General features: G+C 42.4%; 1 protein-coding gene across 2 annotated transcripts in view; it reads right to left on the minus strand.

The window, feature by feature from the left end:
* MMEL1 (membrane metalloendopeptidase like 1) overlaps positions 1-22562 on the minus strand; it is a 963690-nt gene that overhangs the window by 263723 nt on the left and 677405 nt on the right. For both annotated transcript variants that reach the window (XM_078640928.1, XM_078640929.1), the window contains exon 6: positions 11022-11117. In XM_078640928.1, the coding sequence (XP_078497054.1) occupies positions 11022-11117 (96 nt within the window). The remainder of the gene's footprint in view (positions 1-11021; positions 11118-22562) is intronic.

A 22562-nucleotide genomic window follows, 5' to 3' on the forward strand; every position in this document is an offset into this window, starting at 1 on the left:
CCTGCTGCATCACTTCCTCACCACAATCTACCAAAGGAACCTACACCTGCCGACACCTCCGCTTCTCCTGTGACACAGCCCAGATGAATCCCACACCACTACCACTCAGATGAGCATGAACAGCCTGGAACCACTCCAATGCTTTCTGATCAACATCTGCTCCCTCTGCAAACACACCATGGAAACCTGGGACACCATCACCACCCTCTTCACGGACACTGCCTTCGTTACCGAAATGAAGCTCAACCTCTCCTCAAACCTCAACATCGCCACAGCCACTCCTGAAGGCTACAAGATGATACACGAAGACAACACCAACAAATACGGTGGGGCATCACCATCATCTTTAATGAAACCATCTGATGCACCCCCACCAACGAAGATCCAACCCCTCTTATGGAACACCTCAACTTCTAACTACAGACCAATGCTAAGACCACGATAAGAGGCACCCTCTTCTACAGATCACCGGGACCCCATGCGCCTTCTGCGACGCCATCTCTAACCTCATCACCCCACTTACTATCCATTTCCTCCACTACATCCAGCTCGGTGACCTCAATTTCCACATTAATGACCCCAACAACCCCAAATCTTCTGTCCTCCTCAACAACCGCAACAGCATCGGCCTCACCCAACTGGTCACTGAAACCAAGCACAAAGTCACACACACACTCAACGCTATCTTTACCTCCAGCTACAGAATAAAATTCACTGACATCACAGAACACACCTGGACCAACCATGATATCGTTCACTTAACCATCTCGACAACCAGCAACCCACCTCCAAGCACTGCAGCACCCACACAACAGAAGGTGTAAGGCAACTGAGACCCCATGCACACAAGCCCTCTGCACCACACAACCCGAAACTGCAGCAGAACTTGACCAGGGTGTCCAGGACTTCTCCACCCGGATCAACAAATGCAGCAACATAGTCGACCCACTTAAACCAGCGAAAACCAGCAAAACCTTGAAACAGGCCAGCTGGTACACCCCGGAGCTCAGATCACCAAACTCAACTGCTACCAACTCGCCACCAAGGACCTTTTGGACAGAAAAGCTCACAAAGCAGCCATCAGCAACTACCACCTGCACATAAAGGAAGCCAAGAGAGCAGCCATCACTGCCCCCATCAACAGCACAGCCAACCACATGAAGGAAATTGTGAAAGAATACTCCAACTTGACATCCACAGAGAACACCATCCACCCCTCCCAAGAAATCTGCAACATTTTCTCAGATTACTTCCACAGCAAGAGTACCACCGACTACAACAATTTCAACACCAAACTCCCCACTCTCAGCCTCGACAACCTTGACCAACCAGGGAACACCAGCCGAACGACCCAGTCTCTGTTCACCACCGAGACCACAACAGCCGTCATGTTGTCCATCCACTCTGGGGCATCCAACGATCCCTGCCCCCACCATCTCTTCAACCTAGGAGCCAACCGCTCAGTCTGGAAATCACCAGCATCCTCACCACCTCCATCTGCACAGCAACCTTCCCAGACAAAAGGAAGCAAGCAGGGATCAGAACCCTCCTAAAGAAGCCCTCTGCCAACCACAGCAACCTCAAAAATTACCAACCAATCTCTCTGCTCCCCTACTCAGCAAAAGTACTCAGCAAAGCCATCCACCAGCAGCTCACGAACACCTGAATCAAAACCACCTACTTGACACCTCACAATTAGGATTACATGACAACGACAGCACTGAGACCGTGCTGATCGCTGCCACAGAAGACATCAGAACTCTCCTCGATTGCAGAGAAAGTGTGGCCTAATCCTCCTCAACCTCTCTTCTGTGTTCAACACTGTATCCCACAACACCCTCATCGAAAAACTCCACAACATCGGCATACAGCAGAACGCCCTCAAGTGGATTGTCTCTTTCCATTCAAGACGCACTCAGAGAATCCAACTGCCTCCCTTCACCTCCCCACCCAAAAAAAATCATTTGCGGCACACCCCAAGGATCATCCCTCAGCCCCACCCTGTTCAACATCTACATGAACCCCCTGCAGATGTCTTCAGATCCCATGGACTCATCATAATCTCCTACACTGATGACACGCAACTAATCCTCTCACTCGCCGAGGACCCCTCAAACTCCAAAAACAACTTCTGCAATGCCATGGCCATCGTGGCAAAATGGATGAGAGACAGCTGCCTCAAACTCAACTCCGACAAAACAGAAGTACTGTTCTTCTAAAGAAACACCTCCGTTGGGGACCACAGCTGCTGGTCAGCAGAACTCGGATCAACGCCCACACCAACAGACCAACAAAGTAACCTCTGCATCATCCTCGACAGCCAACTTACCATAAAATAACAAGTCAATGCAGTCGCTTCCTCCTGCTTCTGAACCCTCCACATGCTCTGCAGACTCTTCAGATGGATCCCCGTCAACAACAGGAAGACCATCACATAAGCTCTTGTCACCAGCTGCCTTGAATTTGGCAATGCTCCCTATGTTGGAATCTCAACCCAGCTCCTCAAAAGACAACAGACCATACAGAACACCACAGCCCAACTCATCCTGGACCTCCCCAAATGGACTCACATCACCCCTCACCTCAGAAACCTCCAATGGCGTCCCTTTCAGAAGAGATGCCAGTTCAAGATCCTCACGTACGCATACAGAGCTCTCCCTGATCAAGCACTATCATACATCAACCACCGAATGAACTTCCAAATGCCCACAAGAAACCTGTGCTCTGCCTCTCTCACCTTCGCACACATCACCGCATCCATCGCAGCGGGGGGCACTCCTTCTCCTTCATCACAGCCAAGACCTGGAATGTCCTGCCCCTCCACCTCGAAACAGCACCCTCACTGGTGAACTTTGAAAAGAAACTCAAGACCTGGCTTTTCGACGGAGACACAGCACCCTCAGCAATCAGATGTCCATAGGGATAACAGTGCTGCGCTATACAAATGCGGTTTGTTTAATTGATTATAAACAATGGTCTATTTACCCTTAATTACAATCTATGGAGACCCCATGGTGTTGCCTGATTTACACTAGTGATCCCTGCACGCATCGGCCGTGGGGAAGCACTTAAAAACACTACACTGGTTGCCGATTGAGGTGAGAGTTAAATCCAAGACACTCTGCCTAACACACAAGGCCATACACACCAAGGGCCCCTGCAAAATCAGAGACCTGGTACACCTATATGCCCCGAATAGAAGCCTTCGTTCTGGCACCGAACAGTTATTAAAAACAACCAGAACCAAAAGAGCCGGATGGGGCGGCAGATCTTTTACACACCTGGCACACAAGCTATGGAATTCAATGCCAAGGGAGTGTAGATTTGTGTAAGCTGAATCTTTGTACCATTAACCTCTCTTAGCCTCAGTATTGGTTTGCTTTGCTGGTGCTGGGAAGCCCTTGGGCAGCCATGTGCTCTATAAATACCCTAAACATAAACATCAGCTCATTAGCTCAAGGTAGCCTTTTCAAACAAAAAAAGGGTGGGCACACACTGACTCACATACCAGCACTCAGCTTGCCCCAATGTATCATGGTAAATGCAGTACATGGTAACAGTTACTTCAGGGAGTCTTTAGTTTTTCATCCTTGTTGGTGCAGCCAGTGTTGTGTATCTCTAGACGTGTTTCAGCATAGTAATCCTCCTTCAGTAGAGAACAACACATTCTTTTAGGGGTGCTGGAAAAGCTGCCTAAAGTCTTCTTAGGTCTCTGTACCACTCACTTGGTGCAGGGACAATCAGCCAGAGCTCGTCATTTCATTAGCTCAAGGACGCATTTTCAAACAAAAAGAGCACAGTGCCTCACATCCCAGCACTCAGTTCGCCCCCATGAATCATTAAATGCTGTCGTGATAACACTTGTTTCAGTGACAGTTTTGTGAGCATATGAGGATTCAAATTAAAACAGCCCAGACAAGTTTGTTCGTGCAAAACCACTTCTTGCTGTGCTTAGGAGGTGGATGAAGAGTTAGAAAGCAATGGGCGGTCTAATTATGGATGTACAGAAATAAATTGGCGCTGAAAAGTGTTTTTTAGAATTTCCTCCTTTTATTTTAGATGTCTTTGCCAAGCTTCACAGTACTTTAAGAAAGCTTTGTATACATAAACGCTATGTCTAATAGTTATTATGAAAATGCCAGCTTTTCAACTGCCCTTCAGAAATGATATAAATAAGTGAGCAATTCTGCATGTTAATCGTCTATTGTAGAATGTGAGGATACAATAATGTCCAGATGTGCCAACCTTAGTATAACTGGTATTGCTGTATCATGCTTAAGCTGAAGACTCGCTTTGTCTGCTAAAGTTAGTTGAGAATTAATTTTAGGCATATGAAATAAAAAAGAGATTGTACTAAAAGCCTCACCAATGACAGTATTGTGGATCTAAGGATCAATTGTAAAAATGTTTTTGTATTTTCATGTTTACGCATTTGCTAAATATTTAGGGGAAATGGCTATAAATTACAGTGGATTAGTAGATCCTCTTTGGGTAAGTTTAGCATTTTTTCATACCCTTTGCATCATTTTAAAAGTCTGCATAAACCTGTCCCAAAAATGTGTTTGTCGGAATCCTGAACGTTTTGCAGTACTTAAGCAAGAAATATATACAAATTACAGCGGTGGTAGCTCCTCCTTAATTATGGTTGCTGTGTTTTGTTGTGTTGTATAACATGTCTCCCATCCCCCGAAAAAGGTTCAGACATCTTAGACAAGTGGTTCACAAGTTAAAGGTATGATAGCTCTCTTTAGGACAGGTGTAGATTTCATCTTAAACTTCCAATTTGTTTGCATAGTGCAGAGCATAAGGATCTGAACACAACAGCATCTAATTTCAAATGTGCTGGTAGGCCACAGTCTTTTTGGTGATTTTTCAACTTTACTGCAAGTCTCTTAAGTACATTTATTTCAAAATTGTAAGTACAATGTATACTTATATGTTACTTTAGAAGTTAAGAGTAAATAGTTTGTGGGGGTTTGTGAACCATCTCACACCAAAGGTGGTGATTGGCTGGCATAATGAAGAGTTTTTTTGTTCAGACACATTTGCTTAAATTTGGGACCTTAGTTACATTAGTGGTCACTGTGCCAAAATTAAGCCTAAAAGTGGTCTGTACTAGGACATGCTAGATGAGAAGTTATCACAAAGGATGCAAGGGCATGCCTGAAAGGGCTGAACAAAGTATTATTTCGCTTTAAAGGTGTTAGTATTCCATTTATTACAGTAATTAGAAGCCTAGAAGAGCAATACATTGTATTGGATATGTTTGAATCTTTCACTTGCATAGCCTCGCATAACCCTGAAATTCTTCACAATACTTACATTAAAGAATAAAGGGTTAGATCAAAGCATTAAAACAATCTGACATTGACTATGTATGGTTATCAGCACCTCCAGAATCATAAATCACTCGCAATCAAAGTACTGCATAAAGATGTTGTTGGGCTTGGCCCTTTCTGCAGGGCCTTCCCCATACTTTTTGCATTCACCTTCCTGTATTCTGAACCGGTTTTTCTGGCTTCAGGACTCTGCACACTTTGCCACTGCTAACCAGTGCAAAAGTGCTTGTGCTCTCTCCTTAACTGGTACCCAGTTGGCATATTTAAGTTACTTGTAAGTCCCAAGTACAGTGGCACTGGCTGTGCCCAGGACCTATAAATGAAAGGCTACCAGTGGGTCTGTAGATCTGATTGTGCCACCCACATAAGTAGCTCATTAAGCATGTCTTAGGTCTGTCTTCGCAGCCTGTGTGCAGTTTTAAACTGCCAAGTCGATCTGGCAAAATAAACCTTCTGCCAGGCCCAAACCTTCCTTTGTTATACATGTAAGCTACCCCTGATAGGCATTTGACAGCTCAGATGGCAGGGTGCAGTGCATTTAAAAAGTGGGTCATGTTCATTTTAGTTTGACATTTCCTAGCAGTGAAAAGCTTTGAAATTCGGTTTTCACTACTGCAAGGACTAACGCTCCCATAGGCTAACATTGGAGTTACCTTATTATATTTAATAAGTGCTAATTTCCCAAGGTGAGCAGGTACCCAGTTCATGTTTGGTGTCTTGGCATAGTAAGGAAAAATCCGCTCTTGTGGTGAAGTCGGATTTTAAATGACAATTTTTGAAAAGGCACTTTTAGGGCATCAGCATTTTCCTGCCTTAGCCATTTAGTATCTGCAACCTGTCTCTGGGTCACATGACTGCGTGTGGCTGGCAGTTGGGCTTTGTGTATTCCTCCTAGACAGTCACACACAATAGAGAGTTTAGGTGTGCCTGGATGGGCCATCATTGGCAGGATGGGTGGGGGGAGCTATGCACAGCCCTGCTTGCACTTGAATTGGCTGTGTCCTCCCTCAACACACAGGGTTGCATACCCCAGTAGTTAGTCTGGAGTCAGGATAAGGAGGGCAAGATACTGGGGACTGCAAATGGACATCTCTAGAAGCTTCTGTCACTTCAAAGGAAGGGTCAGGTATAAATATTGAACCACAGACACCAACTCTTCAGTACACTTCTAGACCTGAGGGTAGTCTGCCAGGAAGAAAGATTACAGTGCTGCTGAAAGGTCTGCTACTCTGCTGGATTGCTAATCTGAAAGGAATTGATACCCTGCTGTGCTGACCTTCTGCCATCTTACCTGGCTGAGAATGACTGAACCTGCATCTGTTTAAACCCAGGACCCCAAAGCGACTTCAATGCTGGCTTCCTGACTAGGCACTAGGGACAGAAGGCTCCAACAACCTTGCACCTAGCACCTAGCCTCTGCTATCTGTGAGTCTTACCCTGCCAAGTAGTGCAGCCCTAGTCCTGGACCCTTGGGAGTAGACCTGAAGGTGCCTTGCCTGCCCATCTGTGAACCCAGAAGAACCAATGCATCTCCTCTATTGAGTGCCGCAATCCAGAGCAGAACTGTTGCATTGCCTCTGCTGCAAAGGTTCTCCCAACACAAGGACTCCTCATCACCCCACAGCCTTGATGATGAATCAGGTTCTCACGTTGCAGCTTCACAGCTCCTTGGAACCTATGCATCTCCGCGGCTGTGTGATACATCCTTGGCAAGTATCTGACAATACTCCGCAAACCAGGATTTAAGGCACTGTTGGTCAGCAGGCCTAACTGGGTCCCTATAGCCAGCCCACACTCCATCACAGGTGGCCTGAACTTGTTACTTTGTCCCAGTCTGGGACGCCAATCTATCCACAGTTGAGCCTTTGTGCTTTTTGGCATTATTTTAACTGAAATCTTTCAACTTGTATCTCCCTGGTTCTATAGGTTGGAGTTTTGAGCTAGTTTTTTTAGAAAAATGCACTCTATTTTTATTAATTTGCGTGGGATTCTTTTTGTGTTGTGTTGTCACTTTATTACTGATTGATGTGCTGCCTAAATACTTCACACGTTGCCTCTAAGTGAAGCCTAACTGCTCTGTGCCAAGCTACCAAAGAATTGAGCACAGGTTAATCTGGGTACTGTTTGTGCCTCACCCTGACAAGGATTATGATTGCTGCTTCAGTAAGGTTACACATTCCCCTTCAACCAGTAACCCAATTTCTTATAGAAGTGTATAGTTGGGATGCATTTGGGAAGAGGTAGGGACAATACCCATTAATGAACAGTTTCTTAAGTTTTTAATAATTTAACATACCCTTACATTTCTTAAATCTAAGTTTTGTCATTCATAAATATAAAAGATTAAGGAATTATCTAACAATTTTACAAACATTTTTTGGGATGAAACATGTCGGCTAGGTTTGAATGCATTTGTGGATATATTGCTTTGTTTATAAATAGGTGGAAATTATTTTTTGTATATGATTACCTGTCTTACTATCTGATATACAGAAATGATCATACCACAACATTTAAAGATCTTCTCATACAGTGAGCAAACTATGATGTTCAACACAGCACAGATATGCAATAGAATTTTGTACATTTAGCAGGTTGTTTCCTTATTTAAATCATTGGTGCTAAAATTAATTTTTAATTGCAATATTTTCCTTTTCTTCTTCAAATGTGGAATTATTTGTTCTCTAGTAATTATTCTTTAACAAAGCGTGACTTAAGATGAGCAATAATTTTAATTATTGTTGCTCTGTGCAAAGAAAAACATGTTGCTGGGGCCAGCCTTGTAGAGTTTATATGAGTGAGTGTCTGGTTGCTGATAGGTAGCCCCCTTCCTGATTGCCCTAAAATAGGACATCTCCTCCCTGGAGACATGGTGCCACTCTACCCATAATAGAATACTTAAAAGGTATCAAGAGCATTTTCTAAATGGTTCAGTCAGGAAGAAAGATCCAAAAAGGGTTAAAAAAAAACCCTCATCAATTGTGCAGTTCTTCATTTAAGATGGTGATTAATACTGAAGCAATCTCTAAGTACCAAACTCAACCGGACCTCAGAAAGGACAAAGGAGCCGAGGAAGAATTGCAGAGTAGGAATCAAGAAAAAAAGCAAAATGCTAGAATGAAACGTTTGGGGCAGAAATAGTAGCAAGTGGGCAAAAACTCTGACCAAAATCAGTTGAATGTGTTTGATGCATGTTCCTCTTGTGATTGCGTCTTTTAACACCTTGACCGCGGCACAAATTCCGCCCTGTTGCTGGCATTCTAATCAGTGGGCGGGGTTCAGATGGCCCATCTGCACACGCCCACAGTCACGTGGAACGGCCGGGGTCCATCAGCAGCATCAAAGGGGTTAAACGTTATTCAGACAAGAATTCATATCACAGAAAGGACTCTACTTCATTTTAGACTGGGAACATTTAGCATCCTATGGACAGACAACCATCTTGGCAAGCGACGGTTACATGGCTTATCCATGCCCCTTTGCCAGAAATGTATTTAATTTACTTGTTATATGAAGAAGCCCCAGTTCAACATCCTTCCTTCATTCATCCTGGGATTCTAGAGTCCTGCCCTTTATTCTTTGTGTTCCAGGACGTTTCTAGAACAACCTGCAGGTGACCAGTGATGGAGCAAGGTTTCATACGTATAGAGACTTGCTCTGACACAACCCTCTCTAAATAACACATAATGTATTAATCAACATGTTTGTCTTACTAATAATTGCACCACACGACATTTCTACTATCTAGGGGAACCTTGACAATGTGCTTTTACTAACAGTAACCCGAGTGATCTAATAGGGCAGCCGAAAACACGGAACTGTACTACGCATGCATCTGCCATACTCAAGTGGTGTGACGTACCTCTGCTATTGTGGGAAATCTTTGCAGCTGCGCACTAGAATTAAAGATGGCTGCTTCATGTTTCACATGTTAATGCATCTGCTTCGGCTTTAACTAAACCGTGTTCGTTCTGCTTGACTATTAATGCTATAGGTAAAATAAAGTAATGGGAATTGAGTAGAGATAAGTGGTATACAGTGCATTCATTTATTCCTTGTTCTAAAATTGTTTCTCTTTGACTTGGCTGCTAGCTCGTATTTGGGCCTGATGTAACATTGCTGAACTCCATATTGAAAAAGCTGCGTGTGTGCAGAAGAACTCGAAATCCCTGAAGCATTGGCATTGAATCTCTGCCAGTGACAGCCTTGCTTGCCATGCGCCTGGGAACCTCACCTTATGAACTCTCCGGAGGAAGAGAATAATACAAAATGTTAATACATTGTAAATCTTTTGATACAATAATGCTGGGTGGAATAAAAGTGCATGGGAAAATAAAGTTATGGGTGGGAATGCTAATTTAAATTATTGAACGAAAATGATCTCATACTGGTATGGTGTGATGAACTCTCCTCGCCTTTTGACCAATCGAATTGAGGTAATTCAGGAATTTGCAACACTGAGGGGTGGTACACTGCCCTGGAAAATGGTATAACTAAGGTAGGCTTAGCTAGTTAGATTGTCCATCTTGTCCGAATAGCTGACCTGTCACTGACCCAACGCAGGCTATAGGAGATCGTGAGCAGAGGTGCTGGCGGCGCACTCTGTCAGAAGTATCGGGAGCAGAAGTGCTGGCGGAGCACTCTATCAGAAGAATCGATAAATTGCTGTGGGACAAGAATCGATAACCCAATCGGGCTTCGACTGTTAGTCGCAGAGAGGGGTGTGACGCTGGCGTTGCACTTAGCTGAGGGTACCTGTCCTGCATCAGTCCTGTCCTGGTCCTCACCTGTTTCGCATCGCACCTGTCCTGTCCTGTTGGCATTTGAACTATTGGGAGTCCTGTCTTCTTTGTCCCAGCCCGTGGCCAGGGCTGGTCTTCACACCATGCTAGGTAAATATAAATCTGTGTGGGTATGTTACGGCGCTGTTTCCCTTTTTCTCCCTTCCTATGTATCAATGCCTAAAAGAAATCTCGTAGTATTTCTACATATCATTGCGTTAATCATCATCTTCCTAATCGAAAAGGCTTTAATTGTATCTGTATGGACTATGACATTTAAGAATTTACATAGATAAAGTGTTTAACTTTACCCGAGTCTGTGGTTATTTATGAATGTAAATGTTATCTTCTACCTATTATGCTAACACTGTTGATCCGTTAGGACTTTAATGCAGGTGACAAGGATTGGTAAAGTCCTAAAGAAAAATTAAAATTCTGATTGGCGTATGGTAAAGGCCGGATTTACCTGTTCAAAGTGTGTATGTTTATGGGCCCAGGTGAGTATGGTAATTGAGCAGGTAACTCAGCGCGCCATCACCAGGAGCCTGGAGACACTAGAACTATGATGTTGGCGCAGATGCTCAGTCATGCACTGAGTACTATATTCAGGGTTGCATGGGCTTTAACATGACCAGTCTTCAGGACATTTTTGGCACTGCTCTTGGCATGGACATGGCACGAAACATACATTGTAAATGATGACAAGATACGAAACATACATTGTAAATTAATCTCAAAGACATGAACTGACCTTAAAATTCCCTAATGCCAGACTCAATGCCTTTGTACTTCATCAACCCATCCACCTCTACCACCCCAATATAGTGCTCCCTCAGACAATATTAGATTATCTGATTTTATTTGTCAACTTGAGCAGCAGTATTGCATGCGCACTAGTTACCTTTGGTGATATTCCAATGAGGAGAGGCCACTGGCCAATCTCCAACTACGGCAATGAGTTCGAGGAGAGGAGAGGAATCCCTTTGTTCAATGTAGCCTGGAACAGAAGCACACAAATAACAGTTAAACTTCAGACAACATAAGTCGATTTTAGCTTACTCCCAATTTAGAAAAGTTCCTTCTCTCACAGTATGAGAACATATGAATACAAATATACATCTTGAATGAAATGCTTACCTCCAGGTAAATTGTAGGTAAATACCGAATGTTTTGAGTGTCCGTTTCCCAAAGCAGCAACTGTGGTGTTATGTACAGTCTGTTCCCAATATTTCACTGCTGTGGGATCACGACAGTGAACAACAAACTGGGTGTTCATTGCTGTGATACCACACAACCCACTAATGGAATCCACTGATCTGTCTCCTCTCTTGTCTTCCTTTTACCTCTGTTGGACTCAACAAACGCAAAGGAAGGGATGACATTTTGGATACCAGGTCATGACTGCCTGCTATCTCATCCACACCCCTTGCATCCTACAGACATTTGGGAATCGGTGGATTTCTGTCAGACTTGGCAGCAGCTCTGTCACGGCTGCTTATGAGCACTGCAGCTGCTCCCTTCTTCGTAATACATAGTGGGTTAAGTGTGCTTTCTCAAAGAGGTGACGTGAAGGCCAAACAGCAGAAATCCTTATTATTTCAATTTGTAGGAAGGGGATAGATGGGTAAGTGAGACAGGAGGTTGGGCATCTTCATAATACATTTATATCAAGCATTTTTTGGGGGTGACCATATTTTCGAAGGTTTTCCCCAGGCTCCTCCGCCGCTGTTCATTTGGTCCATGCAGGTCTCCTATAGGTGGAGGGTGGATCAGGAGTGGTGCCTCCAATATAAACATTTGCAAATCAGTATGTTGAGAAAGGGGTGTCTCTGAATGTGGGACTGAAAGTACATCATGTCAAAACAAGCTTTGCTACCACTTTTAAAAAAAGTTACTTCCCTTAAAGTGATTCATTTGCTTCCAATCTACAAATCCAAATATTATACTTTTCAAGGAGGAGCTTATTCTCTTTGTCTATTTCCATCCTTTGGATTTCAATGGACTGAGAACTCTCCAGACAGCGGGCAACACCAAGGTAAGTGTCATGTGCAGGATTCAGAAACCCCAAGAAGGGCATCTGTCTGGGTGCGTCAGACTTTAGCAACATCACTCATCCCCTTCGTCAAGCAATAGGATCAGCTTGAAAAGTAAGACTAAAGGTAATCACCGATCATGTTATTTTAAACAGTAGCAGTCGCTGACAGACAAAACTGGTCAGGTCGATTAATATTTTGAACACTGGTTAGACTATGAAATCTGAAAGTGCTCCAATTCCTAGACTTCCAACTTTCCAACAGACATCATGGAGAATAGATCAAAGGAAGGGACCATTGCAGCGCTTATGCAATTTCAAAACTACTTTTAGAACCTCTCTAGGACTAAAAAATGCGTGAACATCCCTATGAGAGTTCATGTGTTTATGTTTCAATGGAACAGAGCTCGTTTTTAATAATGCATTTGTCTCTTAAAAGGTGTAAGTACCACAATCCGTAAAAAAAAAAAAAGTTTTGGAATGTAAACCAGCTAAGTTTGAATTTTAAGAAAGCAATTATCAGTTATATGGCATATTTGTAAGCAGCTTACTGAACAATGTCTCCTGGAACACAAACTTTTATTTGCAAGGATTCAGCTATGAAAAGGATTATCGGGCCGATGTTCACAAGGAAAGTCAGAAATGTGCTCCTCCAAGGTTATTTCATGCTTGGACCAAATGTCTGACTTTCTTGGATTTTACAAATAATTATATGAGCAGTGCCGGAAAGCTGCAACAGTTGAAGCTTCATGGAAGCATTCATTTTTAGGTATTAACAGATGTAACAAAATTACACTTTCAAATGGAACAATGTAATAATTACTGTATTTGCACTTATTTTTTTTCACCACAGGTAAAACCCGTTGGAGAACTACCTCTCCCAACACCGTTGTCATTTTAGGTGGGTCGACTTCCCTTTCTCACTATGAAAACTGAATTATGTGCTCTAACCTGGTAAATATTTTGACCCAAACAAAATATGAAATATTAAGTGCACAGAGATTTTGAGGGAAATAATACAAACTGGTGATCTTCCATTAAGAGAATAATTACTATCAGTATTGCATTAACATGATGACTACTAATCAATGCGTGTTTTTACGTTCTTCTATTATGATGTAAGGGATAAAGTACCACTTGCTGTACATGACATGCATATTTTAAGTGATCGGGGAGTTTCATAACCATATAGATGAATGAGGCCAGAGGCCAAGTTCCCTTATCAGGTTTTGGAACTCCAAGTTGACTTGTGATACACTTGTCAAGTTCGGCACAGGGTATTATATTTCATAAATGACATGGTGACACCATCACCTTTCCCACAAACCACTTAAATCCTTGGTGCACAGCTCTTTCATTTGAAAGAGAGAGCATGCTTGCAAACATGAAGAATACAAATAGAACGTCTAGCGCAAATTTAAACACATCAAAAACCTGTTAGATATGTGTTGCAAAACATATTGAAATCAAATCAATACAAGCCGTTTTTTTTTTCTTTTTTTAAATAGGGAGCAGAAGGTCCGAATTTGCAGAAACATGCAGAAAGGCTTTAACTTTTCTATAATTATCTAAAGGGTGCAAAAGATAAACATATGCTTTCTTCTAGAAAACAGAGCAGAATAAAGAAAAACAACCTTTCATTTTCATAGCTTTAAATAGCTGCTTTAATTATGCTCCATGACCTGCCTTGCCTTTCGGGAAACATCCTTTACAACGCAACTTTTACCACGCAGTGCCTTTACGACGCAACTTTTACAACGAAAACCATTACAACGCATTGCGCTGGGGGGCGCTCTAGGATAGGGAATAAGTTTAATTTACTATCCAACACCTTCCCTAGTGTCCACGGGGACTGGAGTTGGAATAGTAAATTAAACTATTCACTATCCAGCACCCAAAAGCGCTATGCGTTGTAAAGGTTTGCGTTGTAAAAACCGCGTTGTAAAGGCATGCGATGTAAAAGCATGCGTTGTAATGTCATACATCCTGCCTTTCACCTCAGGTGCTGGCTCAGGCAACAGTCATTGTAACATCAGAACTAAACTGTAATAAGTTATTACAGTTGAGTTCTGACGTCTTTTCTTTATAATCTGTGACTGAGTGCACCACAAGTCGCCAATTATAATGAAATTAGAGATGGACATTTATACAGGGTTTGCAGAATCCCATGTTTTATAAACAATATTATAGTTGTAGATAGATACATACATTGTATTTTGCTGTATTTCTTCCTTTAGTCTACAAGACACCTAAGTGAAAGAACAGCAGGAAACATTAATTTACGTCAAGGTGATTTACATATTTAAGGGATATCCTACAGCAGCAACAATTGTAATTTATTTATTTTGAAGTGACTATACCTACATTGATACATTTACTAAACATACACTTTTGGAATGGAGAAGAGAGGATTTGAGACGACACCTATGCTTTGAGAATGTAAGAAGTACTACTGGTACCTTTGCAATGGCAAATACATGGTCTGGTTAGAAGAATTTATGTGTAAACGATGGTAGTATATTGAGGGTGTTGGGGCTGCAAGTAGTGTACACATACTTTATAGTGTTCTCTGTTTGAATCCACCTTTAATCGGCTTTACCATGAGGTCATGAAAAAAGTTTGTTTAAAAGCATCTTTAAAGAGTTCACATTTTAACATCTTTGTCTCGATGAGATTTTTAGTTTGAGGTTGTAGGGGCCAATTCACAGATCTCCTTACCATTGAAAACGATATCCAGGTCGTTAAGAACTATGGGGCTGATTACCATGTCAGTGGGACCGACACCGACATGCAGTCAGTGTCGGTCCCACTGACATCTATTACCGCGGTCAGATTGCTGTATTACGATGCGGTTGGTAGGACCGCATTGCCCCAGGGACTGACTGACAGCTTTCGACGGGTTGTCAGTCACATCGCATTCCCCACAATGGAGGTGGTGCCTTCTCAGCCAACCCAAGGGGGGGTGTTACGATCCACCTTTACTCCAGCCATTTCACGTTGGTTCTTCGATGTAAAGAGGCTTGCAGAAAGGCTTATTTGGGGCACTTGTACTTTGTGGTCCTCCCTCAAGGAGCCCCTCAAGGAGCCCTGGGGGTCACCTGTGGTGCCCCCTACACATCCCTGCATTGTGTGGCAGGCACCGCATGGTGACTGCCACAGGGTGCAGGGATGTTTACAAACATGCCTTTTGGCATTGGAGCATGTGCTGCGGACCCTTTTCCGTGCGCAGCACAAGCCTCAATGCAAAAAGGCATGTTTCTGACTGCCTCCATGGTAATTTCCTGCAGCGATGGCTGTTTGATGAGTGTCCGACTGCCACTATAATGAGCCCAAGAATTCTATCATCTTATTGATGCAGACCTGTACAAGGTTGATGCAGTTCCTTTGTCGGAATTATGACAAAGACGCGACCGTTAAAAAACTGCATTGTAAAAGTACTTCAGGGTGGATATTTTGTCAAAAGCTACAAAACATTGCAAAATTTAAATGTACTAAGGACGTGGGTGTATTTTTTATACATTGAAATACGCTTGAGACAAATTAGAAAACAAGTAGATTTTACAACCAAGCAACTGTACATATAACATATGAATTTAAACTAATCATTTGAAGAATGGCTAACTAAATATTATTATCTTACACAATATCAAGGGTTAGCATACATGTAAAGAAAAGAGGAAAATGAGAATAAGGTACAGAGAGAGATGCTAGGTGAAAGGGAGACATATTTGAAACTGTAACAAAGTCAATACATTTAAAATTGGTAACTTCTCTAGAACTGTTTGCTGCATAAAATTACTCCAAGAAACAAGGATCCTGAAAAGGAAAATGACAAAACAGTTCAAAATAAAATTTGATCCTGGAAAAAGGAAAGAGTAGGCGTGGGTTTCATGCCTAATAATTAGTTTGTAGTGTAAATAGAAACATACTTGTGATATGGCACTGGTGGGGTTTAATGTTTGTCCTCTGGAGGCAGAGTCATGCTAGATTTGCACATAAGATACAGTTCCATAAATCTGCAAAACATTGGTCTAACTAAAAATCTATTAATTAGTTAGTGGTTATTTTCTGCAGATGACTAACAATGATGAGTATTGCAGGAAGACTGTGCATCATATCGCCCCATCTCCCTCCTGAATACAGAGGCGAAACTCTTGGCATCGATTCTGGCATTACGACTATGCTCGGTGATAACGGACCTAGTACGACTAGATCAAACGGGTTTCCTGCCGGAGAGAGCCACCAGGTTAAATCTCCGCCGTACCCACAACTGGCTACAGGAGGGTAAAGGGAGGGAGGACCCACACTGGTTCTTATCCCTTGATGCTGAGAAAGCATTCAATGCGGTTCACTGGCCGTTTCTTGAGGCTGTCTTGCAAAAATTCGGGTTTGGCCCCAAATACCCTCAGTGGGTTCGGCTGCTATATACTGCACCTAACACCAGGGTCAAAGTGAATGGGGTAATGTCAAGAGAGTTCCAGGTGAGGAGGGGGACCCGGCAGGGTTGCCAATTATCTCCCCTCCTCTTTGCGCTGACAATAGAAGTGCTCGCCGCTAAGATACATCAGAATGTAGCCATTAGGGGATTCAGTACGGGAGAAATGGACTCTGCGGAAGAAAAAATATCGCGTATGATATCCTTTTGTACATCACATACCCAGTGACAACAATACCGGAATTGTTCCTGTAATTGGAGCAGTACGGACAGTATGCGGGTTATCAGATTAACTGGCACAAATCGGTTCTCTACGACCCTAAGGGGCAGGGAAACTGGCCGGACCTCCCGGGACGACTGTTGACGACCATAGAGGGTTTCAAATACCTTGGAGTGTATGTCACCCTGGATCGGCAGCTGTCATATCAACAAAACCTGGAACGAATCCTAGTGAACTTTACAATGGACACAACCCGTTGGAAGCAGCTCCCACTCACACTTTTGGGTCGGGCAGCGATGTTCAAAATGATCACATTGCCCTAGTTTTTATACGCCCTCCAGATCGAATATTATCCACTCCCTCCCAGAGTGTTTGCGACGATACATGCTGAGCTGAGATCTTTCCTCTGGCTGGGTAAACAACCCAGAGTGGCGTTGACCACTCTCCAGAGACATCAATATAGCGGAGGGATCTCACTTCCGAACCTGGAAGCATACTATTGGGCAGAACACTTAGCCCCGATTAATGATTGGATACACGCGCAGGCTGATCATCCCACGTACGCCCTTGAAAGACACAGGATGTCATCTAGGTCATTGATGTACTATTTATACGGGGCTCCAGGCGGGGGCAGATGCTCCCGGCTACAGGAATTACTTTGCAACTCTGGAGTAGGGCGACGACACGTACTGGATGGGGAATGAAACCCACACGACAGACGCCAATATGGCATTGTACATGGCTAACAGAATTTAACAAATTGAAGGGCTTCCAGAGGTGGGATGATATAGGTATCTCCACTCTGGGGGATATAGTGGCCAAGGGGGAACTGAAATCATTCATGGCCCTGAGGTCAGATTTTGGACTACACCGTACACAGTTCTTCAAATACGCGCAGCTGAGACATGCTTGGCGGCCCCAAAATATCCAGGCAGACGAACTCCCGGAGTATGCACCTTTAGATGGACGCCTCTTACAGGAGCGCATCCAGGAAAAAGCGGTCTCACTCACATATAAGACTCTGACGAATAACATGCTAGGGGATCTGGACAAGCTTAGACGGAAGTGGGAGACTGAGGTGGGAGACCTGGAGGATGTCGACTGGGACATTGTGTTGATGCATCCCAGAGAGGTGGCAATTAAATCCAGGCTGCGCCTCATTCAATTTAATGTGCTACACAGAATTTACTACGACAGGGTAAGGCTCCATAAAATGGGGAGGACAGAGAACACAACGTGCCTTAGATGCAGAGACATGGAGGGGGACTTCTACTACACCATATGGACATGTAGTAAGATACAGGATTACTGGGGTAAAGTTTTCAAGGAACTGAGTGCGGTGCTAGAGACTCCTCTCCAACCAGAGCCCAGATTGGCCCTCCTAGGTATGACTAACGACGTAGACTTAGCGTTCCCCCTACTGATCTTTCTAATACTGGCGTTAGTGGTAGCCAAAAGAGACATAGCTAAGTGTTGGGGTGCACCACAACCGCCGGAGTTGGATGAATGGAGGAGAGGCTTAGACCTATATATGGCTGCCGAGAGGGTCACTTACAGAGCAAGGGGATGCCCGAAGAAGTTCCGTAAGGTATGGGGAAAATGGAGACATTACCATGGATTGGATGGGGGACTGTGAGGGAGTCTTGGAGAGTGGTCAATTAAACGTCTGTCCGAGGTCGTCCCGGGAACTCCTGTGCCTAGGAGGTATAGACGATTGCAACAAGGCGCTTTGGTCAATGGGTCGGATCGATATGGCATATTTAACGGATGTACTGTGGAGGGGGTGGTGGGTTGGAGGCGGGGATGTGCGAACTGCTGATTACATGATTGTATTGTTCAGTTATGATAAAATGCAAATAAAAATGTTTAAAAAAAAACAATGATGAGTATCAATATCCACCATGGGAGAGCTGCAGATCCATGACTCAGAGGCTGCCCTACTACAGCCCAACAAGATTATTCAGGATACCACCAATTTAAATGTTCCCCATAAACCTAAATACCATCAGATTAACCAAACCAACCCTGGTTGAGTGACTTTCCTATTTCCAACTAATCATAAAGCTGCACACCCTGAATAGAGTTGTAGTGCCCTCTGCTCACCTATTCACAAAGTCACCAGGAAACAATGCAAACCAACCTTTCTAACGCTAAAGCTAACCTCATTGAGAAATACATGTCTGCCATTCCTACTTCACTGGGTGCCATCTTCAAAGTCATAAATTCCAATATGTACACTCTAGACAATTCTACTCAGCTTCCTCAAATGCAATGAATTCCTCTTTTTACTCACTAACAAAATGAACTTACTCCCTGTACTGTGTATTTTATTGGGCATTAAATGACAATACAAATCAAGAATTTCACCAGTGAAAAAAATATATAACTAAAAGTCATTATCTGTCATCAATGGGATTTATCCTTTGAAAATATATTTTGCTACAGTGGACCACATCATATGCATAACCGGAAAAATCGATCCCCTCATAAAATATGAGACTAGAATATTTATTTCTTTATGTTTATTTATTAGCATATAATGCACTAAAGATATGTGCAATATAAGGAAAAATACAAAAAATATATATAGTTAAAAATCTGATTTGTTTTTCTCAGCATTTGGGAAATAAACCAATTTTTTTAACCAACATTCCTCATCAGTCCATCTGAGATTTGACTGTGATTTCGAAACAGTATTCATAAATCACACAATTTAAGTATGTCCATCTTTGCATTATACTTAATAACTCTTTAATAGAGTCTTTTAATGGCCTTATAATGGTCAAACAATGACATATGAAATGTTTCTTGGTTTCAGGATATTAGCCTTAGAATACCATTTATGAGTTAGACTAGAAGCATAGGAAAAGATACCTCTTAAGCACACTCTTAAAGGAAGGTATAATACACAGAATCATACCAAGATGTCCTCTGAGCCAATATCATAAAGTTTATTTTTCATCTTTTTGAAAATACAATGTGCTTAACAATAAGCACCTTACTCTCCCATTGTACCATTCCCACCTCATGAAAATCAGTACAATTGCCAAAATCTTGAAAAAAACAAATTGTCATGCAAACATCTTAGCTATCTTTAGGCTTGTTTCCAATCTGCTCTGACATGGAAAATGCGCCAAATCTGTATGTCTAAACAACAAACTAATTATATAACATAATCCACCTGCTCACTGAACGCAAACAGGGTTTAACTCATGGCTCAGCTCCAAAACAGCCACATTAAAGGTACTTGTTAACAAGCTTCATATTGTAGATAATCATGTCTACTAATGTTTCTGGATCTTTCATCAGTTATTAAATTGTCACCCTCTATATGGATAAGCTCTTTTAATGCATACGGAAAAAGAAAGGGCTTCTTTGATCATGTCTTAAGATGGTTATGCTCTTGTTTTTTCATACTAAGACCAATTTGTGAAGATTGAATAACACATCTTGGGCAGCTCAGCTCAGCTACTAAATACAGCATTCCATAAGGCCATATCCTGGCTCCAACAATGTATAGCTTAAACCGTGATCCCCTAAGCAGTTCATTGGCGGATTTCAGAGGAACTATACACAAGTAAGCTGAATATGTGCAACTCTACTTAAGAACCTCTTCAAGTACACATCCTCATGCTAAGAAGATGTCTAAGAAATGACATCTTTGGATGTCTAAGAACTGTACAGTGTTAAACATACAAAGAACACACAGTTCATAATCATAATTAGCTCTCCCAAATCTGACCCCCTTTTTACAAACTGAAGTCAATGTTGATGGACTTTACCCCTCACTCACTTTTCCAGTTAAGTCCCAGGCGTTCACCACAGATGCCTCATTGCTTGTACCTCACATTAATTCAATAGCCTAACCTGCAACTATATTTCTTCGCTCACTGATGACAAACACCTCCTGATGCTCCTTAGCAACTCAAGGCTACTGCCCATGAACTCATCATACCTCAATTCAGTAGAAGTAATTCCATTCTTGCCCGTTTCCTCCGCATTCCACGTTTATTCCATTTAAGGCTTTTCTCCCTACTAAAGTCCATTTTTTATTGGTGCCCAGATCACAAGTTCAAAATAACCTACAATAGATCCCAATTGAGTCATCCCAGGATTAAACTTTATGTATGGCTGTCATATATATGATACCCTTTGTCTACGTAATGTACCCTACTTAGCCAAAATTCTTACAATTTTTATGAGGCACTAGGGCCTAAGGAGAAAGATGCTTTGCTACTGGAAACACTAAGGGCCTGATTCACAAAGTAAATTAGGCCTGAAGTCTAACTTTAGACCTGAAGTCTAAAGTTAGACTTCAGGCCTAAATTTTGACTTCTGTTCTAAAGTTAGACTTCAGGTCTAAATTTACCTTTGTGAATCGGGCCCTAAGTTAAGACCTGAAGGCTAAGTTTAGGCTTCATGTCTAAAGTTAGACTGTGGAGAATAATAGTATTATTTCAACAGCAGAGGCAGGGTTTAAATGAACAAATTTGGGAGGGATTATGTTCTTCATGAGAGGGATTGGCACTCAATCAAATTGAGGAATTTGTTAAAGAAAAACAATGGACAGCATAACATGGGCAGTAGGTCTGAATTAATCCCTGTAGATTTTGAGTATTTAAAACAGAATTTAACAGATTCATTTCTAAATATGACTGTGGTGCCTGTAGTGAAAAAGTATTTAAAATATAAATTATTCCAAACACCAACTAAAATGTTTGAAAGCATATCGGAAAAGATTAAAGCTATCAGAAAATTTGAAATCGTGTCCCTGGAAAAATGGGCAGTGGATAAAAATGATCATTGTTGAGTCACCTCCTGCCTCCATTTATTTGAATGCGCATGAAGGCTGTTTGAATAGGAGCGAATGTGAGACCAACAAAATCTTATGAATGCTTTACAGAGGTAAATTTAAATGATGTATCTAGCATAGGTTCCACCTATTTACCAAGCACTTATCAAAACACCCTACTCCATCTTCCTGGTTCCTTCAACTCGTCTGGCTTGGACACCTGTCGTACTACGTCCTTTAGCTGACTCTCTCTCCTCCTGACATGTTGCATGTAGTTGCACTCAACCTGCAAGATCACGCCCATCCATTTTTGGACAATCACTCAAGACAATCCTCATAGTAAATCTATCCCATGTTTTATGTGTACTATGAGCCATTCCACAGCTATTTAGTATAATCCCTTAGACCAGGCATTACCAAATGTAAATTGCTTCTTAATCCTTTCTAAGAATGTACTATTCTACCTCGGTAAACATAGCTGCCACGGTTTGAGATTACTATGTGTGACAATTTCATAACGTCTGTGTAATTATGAGTGATATTTCAACAACTACGAGTGACACCTTCTTGTGAACAAAATCAAGCAATGAAGTCTAGTCCCACTGCCAGCACAAAAATTAGGCAAATCACCCTAAGCCATTAAATAGTCCTGATGTCATCAGCCCAGCCACCCTCTGCCACAGATCACCTAGGGATTAGTCAGGCCTCCTCCAACTGGCCATTTACCAACTGGCTATGCTTTTATCGGCAAATACTGCAGGAGAGCTCAACTTAACTGTACAATTTTAATCATGACCAGCCACACCACCATAACATAACTTGAGAAACAGTTGGCGTCGCCACTACTTACCACCACTCTCGGCAGCCTTTCAAATGTTGCAGCGCAGCTAAGCACTGCCACCTCTGCCTCGTGCACTTATTGGTTAATTACCTCTCACAGCTTCTTGCTAAGCTTTAGAGTGC

This window comes from Lissotriton helveticus, chromosome 5_1, assembly GCF_964261635.1.
Source record: "Lissotriton helveticus chromosome 5_1, aLisHel1.1, whole genome shotgun sequence".
Classification (NCBI taxonomy): Eukaryota; Metazoa; Chordata; class Amphibia; order Caudata; family Salamandridae; genus Lissotriton; species Lissotriton helveticus.